Here is a 15,053-nt window from a genome sequence, read left to right as displayed (position 1 = left end):
ACTTGCGTCACCCTGAGGCATAGTCTGGCCAGGTGGTCACATTAGAACATTTTAGCTGCTGCTTTAACATACCAGTAGCCATTTTTGGTACATTACAAATATTTCTGATGGGTAATGTGGAACCAACTATAGCAAGGATACTCACTAAATACAGATTAGTATAGAATGTTGAATACTTAGGAATGCAATGACCACATTAAATAATTACACAACCATAGGCATAAAGGCTAGGAAAGGGTTCATGACTTCTGTACTTTGCACCCAAAATCTTTACTTTCACTAAGAAAAAGTAAAATTAATATTGCACTACCCTGTTACAGGTTGCAATTAGGAGCCAACTGTACAGTGGTGGAGACTGTACAATAGTTAGTGCTCCGTATTTCAACAGATGAAATGGTGGCAATGTGCAACAGAGTGAACTTGTGAGCATATACTTTATTCCTAGCTCTGATTCTCCACAATATTAGACAGCGGAGCCCTAACTCTGCTACAAGACAAGTATTACACTGTATATACCCCACTATCCCTCAGCACCTTGTCGCTCACACTGTTCTGTGTTGTATGTAATATTCCTTAGGTCTGAAAGCAATCATCCCCAAGAGGGCTCCTATCACCTGACATGGAGAACCTCTTCCTATTTGGCAAGGGGAATGGCACAGAAGTGTTGAAACTGATGAGCTGCTTTGACCGTGATCAGTTTGCAGTGCTTCTCAGAGCCCTCAAAAGCACAAGAGAGTGTGCACGTTTTATCAGTTTCAATAGCTGTAGGTTGACATACCTTCATGCGGAATGAAGAATACAAGGCGGTGATGGATGGAATGTTTGGATTAATATCAGTCACTGGTAAATACTTAGGCCGCGTCCCAGTACACCGTAATTTTGCACACCATGCCACCTCAAGTTGACTTCAGTCAATACAAATCAGTCTTCACCCAGCTCCAGTGGGAACAGTCCAGCCCGAACTGCCAGGCTAGGCCCTCCCTGACCAGCAACACAAGCCTCCCAAGACCAGTCGGGTGTAGCCTGGTTCGAGTGACACAGTGAGCACAGGATCTAGGTCAGGGCATACCCTTCGCACAGGTTGTTTGCAATTCAGGCTGGACTATTACCATTGGAGCAGGGTCAAGACTGATTTGCATATCGGTGGGTCCAAAATGAGATGTCATGATGTGCAAAATAGCGATGGGCTCGGATGTGGCCGGAGTAATTAGCAGTGACTGAGATTAATTCAAGCATTCCATCCATCCATCCCTTTTTTGTGCACTTCAGTGCCTCCATGTGGATGCATTTGCACCAGTTATTTCAATCTAAACACAATTGTGTCGAAACGCAAAATAAAGGTTGGCAGGTTTTACTGTGAGGTTACTTACACTTCCATTATTTTCGGTGTATACAATTTCAAAGGTACGGGTTTCTTCTTTTCAAACACTAATGCATCGGTACATTTGTCTTTGCTTTGTATCTCTTGCAGCACATCCTGTATGGAATTCTGAAAAGGTAAACAAGCACATAAACAATTAAAAAAAAGATTTACATAAAAACGCTGAGGAAATGTTTCAACCACCCACTCTTTAACTGGAATGATGATTGTAGTCGTAGATGCTCTAGATGGGGGCTGAAGGGGGATTTTACATTTCTTCACAAATAAAACGTGCACTTAATTTTAACAGTTATTTTCCTCCGAAAGGAAAAGTAGGTATGTAGTGGCATTATTAGACTGCTTTATCTTAGTTCATTTCCTCAAGAACTGGACTGACGTACGTAACTTCCAGTGCTCCGTCGCTTCCCAGCTAGGGTCGCACTACACAAGTACCAAAACCTACAAGGTCTCAGAATAATCATTTACCTGGGGGTTTATTAAAGAGCCAAAGAACTATTCTCCTTGGAGCAACAATAAATTCTGTTCCAATATATGGAAGGCTAGTAGGTGAAAAAGAGCTTTGTGTTTCGATGGGATTAACCAACAGCAAGCGTGCGAGTTAATGTGGTAGAGACACTGAACCTCACTGGCTCAACCAATAGGCATCACATAAGCTAACCATGCTATGTGCAACACATACTTTTTTTAAAAGTTAGTTGGCCTCTTGACCCCAAACTTTCCAACTATAGATTCTAAATAAAAAATATGTTCAGGGTCATAAAGACGTAAGGATAAACATCTGCTGTGTCAAGATGCTTCTTATTGGGTGCAACCTGTCTATTCAGCATCACTGATTTCTGATCGATATTTCACTACAACAGTTCACTTTGTCTGTCCTAAGCTTTGATGCAACAGAAGTGTAGTCACTATACGTTCTAGGAAGCCCGAGTATAACTTGCTTTGTCTGCATGTACTCCAATACAAATGTGGGTATATGAATCTCTCCCAACAGTCGGATGCAAATCCAGAATCATGGGACAGAGGCTTATACTGTTCCCATTTTGGATTGTACTAGCATTTACATAGCGCTACATACCCCTCTGAGTCCCTGAGGTGCTTTGGTGGACGGCTATTCCGTAGATTGTGCTTGGCTGGACCGATGTGGCTTCATGTTGTGGCCTCTTTGGGAAGTTTTTCCAGTTTTGCGTGATGCGCAAAACTGTGCTCTTATTGTGACGTGTAGTCAAGCGAAAAAAGAAATGCTTGAACGAAGGATACGTGAATGCGGATGTGGCCAATGCGGGAGCTATTTTAGTGTCAGGTGACTGCGCCTATGCTTCAGTGGAGAGAGGAAAACTGAGCTATCTCTGCACATGCACATGTGGTTGTGCCTACCACCCTAACCATCATTGTTTGGATGACTATCTTTACCCCCTCGAGATGTGACATCTGGAACAGATCAAGAACCTCCTTGATAAGGCAAGACTTAAATACACTTCACCCACATTTACTCCTTAATTCTCTGCATAATTCTACAGTTTAATCAGCTTCTGCAGGAATTAAATTAAGTAAATGTAGAGCCAAGAAGAATGGGAATTAGTCCTGAATGTATCACTATTACCATGATTTTAATACCAAAAAGGTACGAGTGACACGTAATCAAAGATATCTTGCACAAGGAAGACCTTTAACAGTACACAAGTGAAAAAAGAAATTGCTGCGTTGTAGGAATACCATTAAGTGACTTGAAGCAGTCAGAGGAAGAGTTTATTCTCCACACCCGTTCTAGGCCTCTCATAAGACCACAGTAATACAAAGTAATGTTGAAATTGCATCACTTTCAGCTTGACGGGGCTATTCACGAGCCTCAGTGTTAAATGCATCTCTCCTGCATTCCTAATCTTTCAACAGAACATGTACTTGGTAACCGACACCTCCTGGTGTCCTATAGTGTGACACAGGTCAAGGAGTATTTTGTTAATGCTCTGGAAAGCAAGAAAAACCCAGGAATCCGCATACCTGACATTTTTCTCTTTTATCAGTATTAACTCAGTTTGCAACTCGTGGGTGGGTGGTGGGGGTTGACAGTAATTTCACATACACTTCGTTGCTAATAATCTATCGGATGCATCCAGAAGTCTTGGGTCGTAGACACTTGCGATAACGGTCAGCAGAATCAATGAATGCACTGGGTTTTCCAAAAATCTCTGTAGAGGTTTAAAGTCTTGGGCAAACGCACAAATCATCTTTTAATTGCAGGAATGGTACAGCCTATTCTCTTGGGCTTCAATATACTGTACTGTCATGAGGAATAGAATGGTATTCCCAAAGGTTTCCACGTCTTGCCACCATTTGGGAAGTAAGCACTGGTGCAGTGCCAAAGATGCCATCCTCAGTTGGGAGGGTGGATCAGACGTTCAACTGGCCCACGTAAACCCTCCCCCGCTAAAACTGTCACATTCTCAACCAGTGCAAAATATTTTACGATACAAGCCTGGAGACACTGCTCTCTCATAAGCTTAACACCAGCATCCTGTGCCCTAGGATAGAGTGGCCGTTGTCTCCAGTGCCATGCCGTCATCTTGACGAAGAGGCAATGTTGTCCAAAAATTCTCAAACATTCAGCATGGGCGAGCTCTTCCACCAGCCCGTATTGCCCAGCTCCGGGTCCCTGAAAGCTGATCCTTCCTTGCCCAGTGGGACTCAAAGAGGGAAAGCCATTTTGACCATTTTCTTAACCACTACCCCATGTCCAGTCTCCACTATCCTTCAAAGCTGCTCTTGATGGTGCATATCGACGGAGCAGGGTTTTTGCCAAATAAAACCTGGTCAGATTGAAATCCTCTGTGGTAAACTACGAATCAACACACGTGTAAAACTAGCTGAGCAAGATTAAGGGGAAAGATGAAAACTGTGCAAGCGCATGCTGGGGGTGTTAGAGTAGGCCGCAAATCCACACGACTAATGGAGAAAATAAGTCAAAAGTAGAGAGTTTATTTTTCACTAATAGAAAATAAATCTGCAGCACGTAAAAAAAAAGTAAAAGCCTTCAAAGAGCATTTAATAGTGGTGTTTTACAAAATAATAAATAATACATGTATTTGTCTTTCTTAGAAGTGTAGTCTGGCACTCTGCAAAAAAGGCCCAAGAAACATTTAAGAGTTAACATGGCACATTAGAAATGTAGAGAAGAGAAAATGAACGCTGTGATCTGTCCTTCGCAAGTTCCTGATGATGGCAAAGGTTGCGCAGAGAAGGAAGCGATAAAAAAAGAAGTGGAATTTCCTTGCTGAGCAGAGCATGAGGACATTTGTTATAATAAAAAGTTACATGAGTGAGATGGAGAGACGTACCAATATGGAAGCTGGATACTAGAGTTTCCTATGGTGGAAGTCATTACAGTGTGCGAAGATAGAACAATAGGACATAATGAAGTTAGGAGCATCGAGAGTGGTATGATTGAACACCCCCTGTTTTAGAGCAATCGCAAAGTATGAATTTATGTGAGATCACACAATGAGGGTTGGACATTTAGTGAATTTGGGGTATAATTAACAGTACTAAGGGGTGTGGTTGGTTAGGCGTTTTTCTTACTTTGCCAGAGGAGAGAGATGTGTTGCTGTTTCTGAAATCCTATGGGCTGGCTGCTGTTCTGCTGATCCTGACTCTAACTTTGCTCCTCAACTCTTCTTGAGGTGTCTAGCTTACTCTCATGGCCAGAGGGTAGCTTTTCAGTTTCCTAGAAACCTTCTATGACCGGTTAGTATGATATTCTGAATTTGCAAATGTCTTTATCCTTTTGTCTCTACAACTATCCACTCACTCATTGTGCAGACATTTGAGATGTATGTGAGAAGTTGGCCTGATGTATGATGTCCACAGTTCTGTGGGCACCTTGTATCAGTCCAAACAATCCCTTATGGTGATGGTTGTAAATCAACCTTATAGACAAGCTATCCTAGGGGTAGCATGGACTAAGCAGCCTTAAAGGCTTAACTCAAGAGGGCATGTGAAGCCAGCTGTTTTACCATATGCAATCCTGTAATACCAAATGAAAGGACACCACACAAGTATATATTATAAAAAATATATGTATTTATTCTCAGAATAATCCCCACTACTCTTTATAAGCAATGAAGCACAAGCGTTTAAACAAAAGCACAATATAACATATGAAAGTTGCACGTTTATGGATGAGGCCGGTGGCCACTCAAACCATATATCAAAAAAGTGGTATAACAATCACTATTCGATCAGTGGTAAGGCCTAGGGCCTTGGGAATCGCTTGGGCTACGAGGGTCTAACACTAGTTAGGACGGGAGTAGCCCGCGGGATTCGGGTGCAGTGCCTAAAGCACAAGCATGCACCAATGCAAAGTCAATGGTGCGTAAAAGTTATCGAGTTACAGTTTTAAGAGTCTTCCGACTGGACTAGAAGGACAAAACTTTAGACTTAGACACTAGAGGTGTAAACCACTACAGGAGCACCGGCGTTCAAGAGTTACCTCACCCACAGGAAGCAGGTGCACAGGTGCAAAGATGTGTCGGGTTTCGTCACGAAGATCTAGGGTGCCTGGAGATGAAGATGCTGCAGGCGTCCAGAAGAGAAGTGTCCGGTGCGATCCAAGGGTGGATCGAAGTTGTAGAGTACCTGAAAGCGCAGGGGACAGAGTCTGGGTCACTAGCCAGTGACCAGGAAGGACCAGGAAGGAACCAGGCAATGTCGGGCGCAATCAGGTCGATGTCGTGAAGCTTGTCTCCGCTGCCACGTGGACTCTGGGGCACCGAGGACGTCCTGGAGTGGATCACGAGCTGTCCCACGAAGGCTCTCGCTGTCGGCGGTGTTGGCTTCCGGATCGGAGTCAACAAACCTTGGCAAAGGCAACCCACGCAGGATTCGAATATCGCTTAACACTCGGACCAGCAAGGTCAGAGCGGGTGCTCCTTTTCAGGGGAGCGAGAGCCAGTCTGGAGCAACCAGACCAGCTGTGTAAATTCAAAGGTTCGTCGGTTCTGAGGCCACTAGCCAACGGGCAAGCGACCGGACCAATGCGTCGAGCAGGAAAATGCAAAAGGGCCCCACGCAGCACTCGAGGAGTGCGGAGGGGTGAGCTTCGGTGCAAAAGCTGCTCGGGCTGGAGCTTCTCACGCTCTAATGCACAGCTTCGAGGGAGCCTCGGATGCTGCACGGTCAGCGCTTCGTAGTTTTTTCAAGATGGCCGCTCCCACGCTTCAGGTTGCCTCCACGGGTCTCAGCTCTGCATAGACTGTGGATCGGGCTGTTGGAAGGCAGGATCGCTGGCTCTTGTCGATCTCTGTTGCTCGAGTTCCGGCGGGAACTGCAACAAAGCAAACGTCGAGGTGCTGGATGGTGCCTGTTTGCACAGGGTGGTCACTCCTTGACCACAAGTGAGATTCTTCAGTCTTCCACGTCGAGTGGGATGTCGAAGGGTCCAGAGTTTCGTTTCATAAGTTTCAGTCAGGATAATCTGATGTGAATTGGCACTGCTCCCACCTATATTCCAAATCTGGTGGCTGGATTACTAGATAGGTCCCTCCTATGGGTGGGACCCAGGAAGGGGGTGGTTACACCCCTTTCCCTTTGTCCAGTTTGCCGCCAGGACTGGGGCTGGATGGCCCCAGAACCGGTTTGACTGGAATCTGCCCAGGGACACCTTGTGCGCCCCAGGCAGTGTCTAGTTTCTTTCAACCCTTCCTGCTACAATCCACTATCTCCTGTCTGGGGTGGTGTGACACCTCCCTGTGACAGGAAACCCTTTGATCAAGCGTCCTCTGCCAAGTTTCGGTCAGCAGCAGGAGGCCAGACTCGTGTCTGTGGCAGCAGCATCCATTTTGTGATGCTGGGGCTCTGGTTAGGATTAACCGCGTTTTCAGTAAGTAACATGTCTTCTCCTCCTAGAGGGGTGGGATGCTGCCCCGTCGTCAGAACTGGCGAGGGGGTAGTATTCCAAGTTGTATGACACCAAACACGACATGTTTTGATAAAGCTAAATCAGAGTTGCAATAACCGTAAGGATTATAATGTACTTAAGAGTATATGGTATGGCAGTATCACTAGAACAGCTGTAAGGAAATGGTTCCGAAAGCTGCAGACAGGCTCAGCTCATGCTAGAGCACCATCTCACCTAAAACCAAGCACTCTGCCTCCAGGATTGTTAAGGCCTGCCATAGGAGTGACTGATAGGTATATATGTGTCCAGATATAGGTTTAGATATAGGTATACTATATCTAAGCAAGGGGTGATTACACCACCTTGCCCCAGCTGAGTGATCAGCCAGTTGTGTCGATTTAAGTACCAGCCAGGGGTGGCAAAAGATATGCTGCAGCCCCTGGTAGGCCTTGGATGCACCTTTGCCCTGGGCACCTATAGTGCACTGTTCAGGGGCTGACAAGGTGTCCAGTACCAAATTGGTGATGTACCTAGGGTATATGGAGTCGATTTAAAGAGAGAGCAGATAGCCTGGGACCCTGATTAGCAGGATCCCAGGCCAACTAAGTCGAAAACCAGCTAGACACTAGGCAAAAATCTGGGGTAACCATAGTCAGGTATCCACCCTCCTACATAACCCCCCCAAACGAAAGGAGATAAGGCTATCCTTGATCAGGTAAGCCTATATTACCTGAGTGGCCATATAAGGAGGAACCTGCACTGGCATGGTTACCCCCTGTGTCATGGTCCACCAAGTAATCCCTCACCCTAGGGGTATCAGAGGGTCTCCACCATGGGGAATTACTACCTGTGGTGTGTTTTGGCAAAGTAAAAGGCTGGTGTTGAGATGGAGTACTGAAGTGAGGCTCCACTAATGTAGGGCTCAGCTTCCTCCAATCATCTTCCACCATGTGTGCCTTTCTTTCCTTGACTGAGTTGCACTGTGCTCTCAGGGTCAACCTCTGGCTGCCTACAGCTGGAGGCTGGGTCCCTTTGGTTGGCTTACTGGAGGGACAGGTCAGGTTTGGGGCCTTGGGGTCCCAGGTTTGGCTGTGCCCAACAGTGTCCATTTGGGGGAGGTCCTTAACTAGTGGTAAGGGGGATCCCTCAGGAACTTTTAAAGTTTTTACCTTGCTAGGGCTGCTAGCTTTGGTGCCCCATATCTGCTGATGGGGGTGTTTAATTTGACAGGGGGCCCTTTGGGGCTCACTGACCTCCTTGACCTCTGTAGCCCTGGGCTGACTGAGGCAGGGTAGAGAGGGGCAGGTTACCTGCTCCAGACTGGGTCCCACCTTGGAAGGGTCCACTGACATCAGGGGCTCTGCCAGGCTAGGCCTGACTACCTCTGGGGCAGTTTCTTCACAAGGGGTAAGATCAATTCCCTGAGGAGGCTGATCCTTTCCTAATGTCTGGTGGGAGGGAGATTTCTCTTCCTCCTCAATGCTCTCTGTTTGTGTGGAGTGATCGAATAGTTTTCTTACCTGTCGGTGTAGTTTTGCAGCTTGAAGATCTTTCTGGATTCACTATGCTGTGCATTATTCCGCGGTCTTGTGGTTGGGTCCGGATTCGTAGTCTTTTCTTTGTTTTTTTTTTTTTTTTTCTCTTTGCCCAGGTGGGCGTCGGCGTCACACCCCCTTTGGGTGTATTTCCGGTGACGTCGGCATGCTTCCTGCGGAAGCTCCCACTCTTGGGCGCCATCTTCGGGTTCTTTTTTTCCGTGTTTCTTTCGTTTCCGAAGTAATGGCAATGTTCTTCTTAGTTTGTATTTACCGCTTTGTATTTTCAAAGTCTATTCTTTAGTTAACCACCTCTTCTCTCTCCAGCCTCATCTTTCTGGCGGAGGTGGGTGGGTTCGCTAGTGAATCCAGAAAGATCTTCAAGCTGCAAAACTACACCGACAGGTAAGAAAACTATTCGTTTTGCAGCGTGAATCTTTCTGGATTCACTATGCTGTGCATAGATTTTGTAGCGGTTTCTCATCTCTGTGGCGGCTGGGTGGAAGATGAGCGTTGGGTGTTGAATATGTGCTGTAGCACCTTCTGTCCCACTTGAGCTTCCTTGTTCATTTGTATGTCCACACAGTAGTGCTTCGTGAACGTGTGCACCGAAGCCCATGTTGCCGCCAGGCATATGTCCTCTATGGGTGTGTTAGCCAGGAAGGCTATTGTAGCGCCCTTCTTCCTGGTGGAGTGGGCACGTGTCCCCTCAGCCAGTTCCTGTCCTGCCCGTTTGTGGCAGAGTTGGATTGTTTGTGCGATCCATCGTGCAATGGTCCTTTTGGTTACTGCTTTGCCCATGAAGCTGTTTGCGAAGGACACAAAAAACTGTTTCGTTTTCCTGTGCCCCTTTGTCCTTTCAATGTAGTGCATGACTGCCCTTCTGGCGTCCAGGGTGTGCAGAGCTCTCTCTGCGCTGGTTGTGGGTTTTTGGAAAAAACTCGGTATCTGTATAGACTGGTTCATGTGAAAATTGGATACCACCTTCGGCATGAAGTGTGGGTCAGTCCTCATCACAACTCTATCGTTGTGTATTTGTATGTATGGTTCTTGTAGCGTCAGCGCTTGAAGCTCGCTTACTCTGCGTAAGGACGTTATCGCAACCAGGAAGGCTGTTTTCATAGTTAGCATCTTTAGGGAGGCCTTGTGAAGTGGTTCAAAGGGCTCTTTCATGAGTTCCGTTAGGACTGTGTTCAAGTTCCATGCAGGTGGCGGCACCCGCTTGGGTGGTGCGATCCTTTTCGCTCCTTCTAGGAATCTCTTCACCACCTGTGATGTGAAGAAGCTCCTGCACGTTTCTCCCCTTGTGTAGGCTACTATCGCTGCCAAGTGAACTCTTAACGAGGATGAGCTAAGGTTCTTCTCCAGTAAGTGCGTCAGGTACCTTAGCACTGTGGAGTCCCTCTTCATCTTATTGTGGAGTCTTTCCTGTCTGCACCATATTGTGAATCTTTTCCATTTCGCAACGTAGCACTTTCGAGTGCTGGGCCTTCGTGCCTCCCGAAGTACCCTCAGGGTGCTTTCTGGTAGTCTCAAATGTGCGAACTCTATGTCCTCAGGAGCCACGCTACTAGGCTCATGCTCTCTGGCTCTGGATGCAGTACCTCTCCGTTCTGCATGGACAGTAGATCTTTCCTCCTGCTGAATCTGTGGGGTGCACACTGTGTCATCTCCATGATCTGCGAGTACCAGGTCTGCCTCGCCCACTGCGGTGCGACCAGTATCAGTGTCATGTTGCTCGCTCTGCACTTGCTCAGTACTCTGTGCATCAGTGGTATCGGGGGAAAGGCGTAGGCAAATGTCCTTGACCAATCTATCCATAGGGCATTCCCCAGTGTCCCCTCCTCGGGCTGCCTGGATGCGAAGTTTTGGCATTTTGCATTCTGGCGTGTGGCAAACAGGTCCACCGATGGTGTCCCCCACCTGTCGAACAGGTATCTTGTCTCCTGAGCATTGAGCTCCCACTCGTGGGATGCCGATGTCTGCCTGCTGAGCCAATCGGCTTGTATGTTGTCCTTCCCTGGTAGGTGTATGGCTAGCAGGTCTATCTTGAGAGGGATGGCCCATCTCCATATCTCCTGCGCCAGCGTTGAAAGCGGTGCAGACTGTGTGCCCCCCTGCTTGTTGATGTAGAACATCGCAGTGGTGTTGTCTGTTTGTATCAATACCTTGTGCTTGTACAGTCTTGTTTGAAAGGCCTTCAGTGCAAGGAAGATTGTCTTCAATTCTAAGTAATTGATGTGCTTTGTGGCATCCGTCGGTGTCCACAGTCCCCTCACCTTGAGCTCCTCCATGTGAGCGCCCCATCCCTTCAGGGATGCGTCTGTGGTGATGGTCACTGTTGGCGTTGGGGGCGTTAGAGGCTTTCCCCTTGCTATGTTCTCCATGGTCCACCATGTCATCTCCTTCTGCACTGCGTGCGTTACAACCACTAGATCCTCCCAACTGCCTGTAGCTTGTGACCATTGCTCCTGTAGCCATTCTTGAATGGGTCTCATGTGGAGTCGTACATTCGGTACCAGGTGGATGCATGATGCCATCATCCCCATGATCTTGCTCGCCGTCCTCACTGTCCGAGCTTGTCCCTTCCGGTAGAGGCGAGTTTCCTTCACCAGCGCCCTCGCCCTCTTCTCGCTGGGGAACACCTTGCCCTGTAAGGTGTTGATCTGTGCTCCCAGGAAGATCTTCACTTGTTCCGGCTCCATTGATGATTTCTTCCAATGGATGGAGAACCCCAGGTTTATGAGCGTGCTGGTCACTGTATGTGCGTGCAGCTTGCATTTCTGGTATGAGTTTGCTTTCACCAGCCAGTCGTCCAGGTAAGGGTATACATGTATTCCCTGCCTTCTTAGGTGCGCTGCGACTGCTGCGAGGCACTTTGTGAAAACTCTTGGTGCCGATTTTAGACCGAAGGCCAGTGTCGTGAACTGGTAGTGGCTTTCTCCGACGGTGAACCTGAGCATGTGCTTGTGCTTCCTGTTCATTGGGATGTGCAGGTATGCGTCTTTGAGGTCTATAGTGACCATGAAGTCCCCGGTCTGCAACTGTGGGAGCACCTCTTGCAGGGAGGTCATTTTGAATTTTTGCGTTCTTATGAATTTGTTCACGAACCGTAAATCGAGAATGGGCCTCATTGTCTCGTCTACTTTTGGTACCAGGAAGTATGTTGAGTATACTCCTGTGTTTCTTTCCTTGAAGGGTACCCTTTCTATGGCCTGCTTCTGCAGGAGTTCTTTTGCTTCTTCCTGAAGGCACTGCAGCTGCTTGCTTGCTAGCGGCTTTCTTCTTGGTTTTCTGCTTGTTGGCCTCGCCTCCAACTCTATGCAGTATCCGAATTGGATAATGTTGAGGATCCATTTGTCTGATGTGATTCCTCTCCACTCCTGGAGGTGGAATCTTAATCTTCCTCCCACTGGTGTCCTGTGGTCGTAGGTGTCTAGTTTGTCTTGACCCATCTGTACGTGCTGCCCCCTGGGATCTTTTTTGTGGGTGGGCACACGGATTTTTTTGAAGTCACTTGGAGGTGGGCTGCTGGCCCCCTCTTCTATTTTGTCCCCGTCCATTTCTCCCTCGAAAGGACTGGCCTCTTTGTTGGTACTGCCAGGGCTGTTTCTGATGGCCCTGCTGACCCTGCGAGTCTGCCTGGTGCGTTTGCTGGAAAGCCTGGTGTGATGTACCTGGCTGGTTTCCGCCTCTTCCGCCGGGCCTCCGTGACGGGGTGCCCCTCTTGTTCCCTCTGAACTGCAATGCTCCCATGGATCTTGCTGTTTCGTTATCCTTCTTAAGTTGGCTGAGTTGCTCATCAACTGTTTGTCCGAAAAGCGTACTGCCGTTGAATGGTGTGTTCAGGATGCTGTGTTGCACCTCCGGTTTGAAACCGGATATCCTGAGCCAGGCGTGTCTCCTTTCCGTGACGCCCATCATCATGAGCCTGCTGGCGGTGTCTGCCCCATCCAGGGCCGTCTTAAGGCAAGAATTTGCAGCATTCTTCCCCTCTTCAATTAGCTTTTCGGCTTTCTGCTTGGCATCCTGGGGCAAGTCCTTCACCAACTGCCCCAGTCCCTCCATGATTTGGTACATGTGTCTGTTTACCAGGGCGTTGGAATTAGCCATGCGCCAGTGGGTCGCGGCATTCCGTTCGATCCTTCTGCCCACCAGATCCATCCTTTTGCTCTCTTTATCCGGTGGCGGGCCCGAGGTAGTGGGTACGTTAGCCCTCCTCCTTGCTGTGGCCGTGATAATGGAGTCTGCGGAGACCGTGCCCTGAATGTAGGCCGGGTCCTTTGCGGCATGCTTGTACTTCTTCTCAGTTCTGGGAGTTACTGCCTTGCATGTTGCGGGCTCCCTGAAAGCTTCCTTCCCCTGAGCCAAGACGCTCTCGAGCATCGGGAGGAACTGGCTCCTCGTTTGTGTTGGGAGCAATGTTTCCAGAAGGAAGTCTGCTTTCTGCTTCTCTTCGTCGAGCTTGAGCTTGAAAGCTGCTGCGGCAGATTGTATCACCGCGTTGTAGGCCCCGATGTCGTCCGGCGGCGAGGGCCTCGAGGGGTAGGTGTCGACCACCTCCTCCGGGCTGTCGGTGTCGACATCGATGTAATCTACCTCCTGAAGGTCATAGGGCGCCGACTCTGTGTCTGTCCTGCCCTCATCTTCCTCCCCATAGCTGTAGCTCTCGTGGGGATTCTCGTACTCCTCCTGGTCGTCGAACACCTCGACGTCCTGGTCTTGCTCGGTGACTTCGGCGACCTCTTCTTCTTCCTCCTCGACCGCCTCCAGCACTGGTGGCTTGGTCTTGTGAGGGATCGTGAAGGCCTTCATCCTTGCGTCGAAATCTTTTTTCCGCTGCATGAAGTTCTCCATTTCTGCCTCGAGGCGCCTTCTTTTCTTTTCCATCTCGGCCGCGTGTTCCGCGTCGGATGGTTCCGCCGCTCTCTTCGACGGATGGCTCGTCGCCGTGCCTCTCGGAGTCGAAGTTTTTTTCGACGTCGAACCGGATATCGGGTCTCTGGTCGTCGTCGACAGTTTCGGGTCTTTCTCCCTCGTCGATCGATCCTTTTCGGGGACGATTTTCGACGTCTTCTGCTGATCAGCAGCTCTCGGCGCCGGGGACTCCTTCTCTGAGGATCCGCTGGGCCTGGGAGTAGTCGCGGACGCCGCCTTTTTTGGCGTCGGCGCTTTCGGGGTCTTGCCCTCGATTTTTCGAGACTCAGAGTCTCTCGGGTTCTTGGGGGCCGAAGAGTCTCCTACCTTGTCAGAAGTCTTCGTGTAATCGGTCTCTACGACCGTGTAGCTGTCGTCTTCGGCGGCAGCGTTGTCTTCTTCCTCGGAGGACATCCCCAGCTCGTAGAGCGACGGGGTCGGGGCCTTCCCCTGCAGGGCGGCGTGTGCTACCCTCTGCCTCTCTCTCACACGAAGGGTCTTCGGGGTGAAGGCGGAACAGGCGTTGCAGTCTCCGCTTTCGTGGTCCACCGGTAGGCAAAGGTTGCATACCGGGTGCTGGTCCTTCTGCGCGTACTTGTGGTGGCAGTTACGGCAGAACTTGAACGGCGTGTTGTCCATCCTCGAGCGTCCAGGGCCTCTCTGGTCGCGTGTTCGTCGACGGTCGTCGAAGATCTGGATGGAAAACGCCTTATCTTTGCTTGTCTTTCGTCGGTGAAGTCCCCTGGAGTCTTCAGATGACTTCTCCTCGTCTTTTCTGTATTTTCTTTCTTCTTTCTCCAAAAATGTCTGGAGCCCAAACGGGAACGATCCAGACCCGACCGCGGAAAAAAAGAATCTGAAGATGGCGCCCAAGAGTGGGAGCTTCCGCAGGAAGCATGCCGACGTCACCGGAAATACACCCAAAGGGGGTGTGACGCCGACGCCCACCTGGGCAAAGAGAAAAAAAAAAAAAAAAACAAAGAAAAGACTACGAATCCGGACCCAACCACAAGACCGCGGAATAATGCACAGCATAGTGAATCCAGAAAGATTCACGCTGCAAAACCATAGTTTCAGGCTTCACAACACATGAATCAGTTTGAGTTTGGGCTGTGGCCATCACAGCCCCACCAACCTTTTTCAGGAAGGGACTCAGTTTGGGTATGGGCTGTTACCATAACAGCTCTGCTAACCTTTTCAGGAAGGGATTCTGTTGAAGATGGGGCTGAGTCTTGCACAGCCCTACCAACCTTTTCAGGAAGGACATCTTGGATTGGGGCTGTGGCCATCACAGCCCCACTAACCTTTCCATGGAGATTTACCATTTTAG

General features: G+C 48.8%; 1 protein-coding gene across 1 annotated transcript in view; it reads right to left on the bottom strand.

Annotated features, from left to right (window-relative positions):
- Nucleotides 1-15,053, bottom strand: part of NOP14 (NOP14 nucleolar protein) — a 185,084-nt gene that overhangs the window by 6,563 nt on the left and 163,468 nt on the right. Inside the window, exon 16 of the mRNA XM_078678549.1 lies at nucleotides 1,371-1,489. Within this exon, the coding sequence (XP_078534675.1) occupies nucleotides 1,371-1,489 (119 nt within the window). The remainder of the gene's footprint in view (nucleotides 1-1,370; nucleotides 1,490-15,053) is intronic.

This window comes from Lissotriton helveticus, chromosome 2_2, assembly GCF_964261635.1.
Source record: "Lissotriton helveticus chromosome 2_2, aLisHel1.1, whole genome shotgun sequence".
In the NCBI taxonomy this organism is placed as follows: Eukaryota; Metazoa; Chordata; class Amphibia; order Caudata; family Salamandridae; genus Lissotriton; species Lissotriton helveticus.
This window is presented reverse-complemented; position numbering and strand designations above follow the sequence as displayed.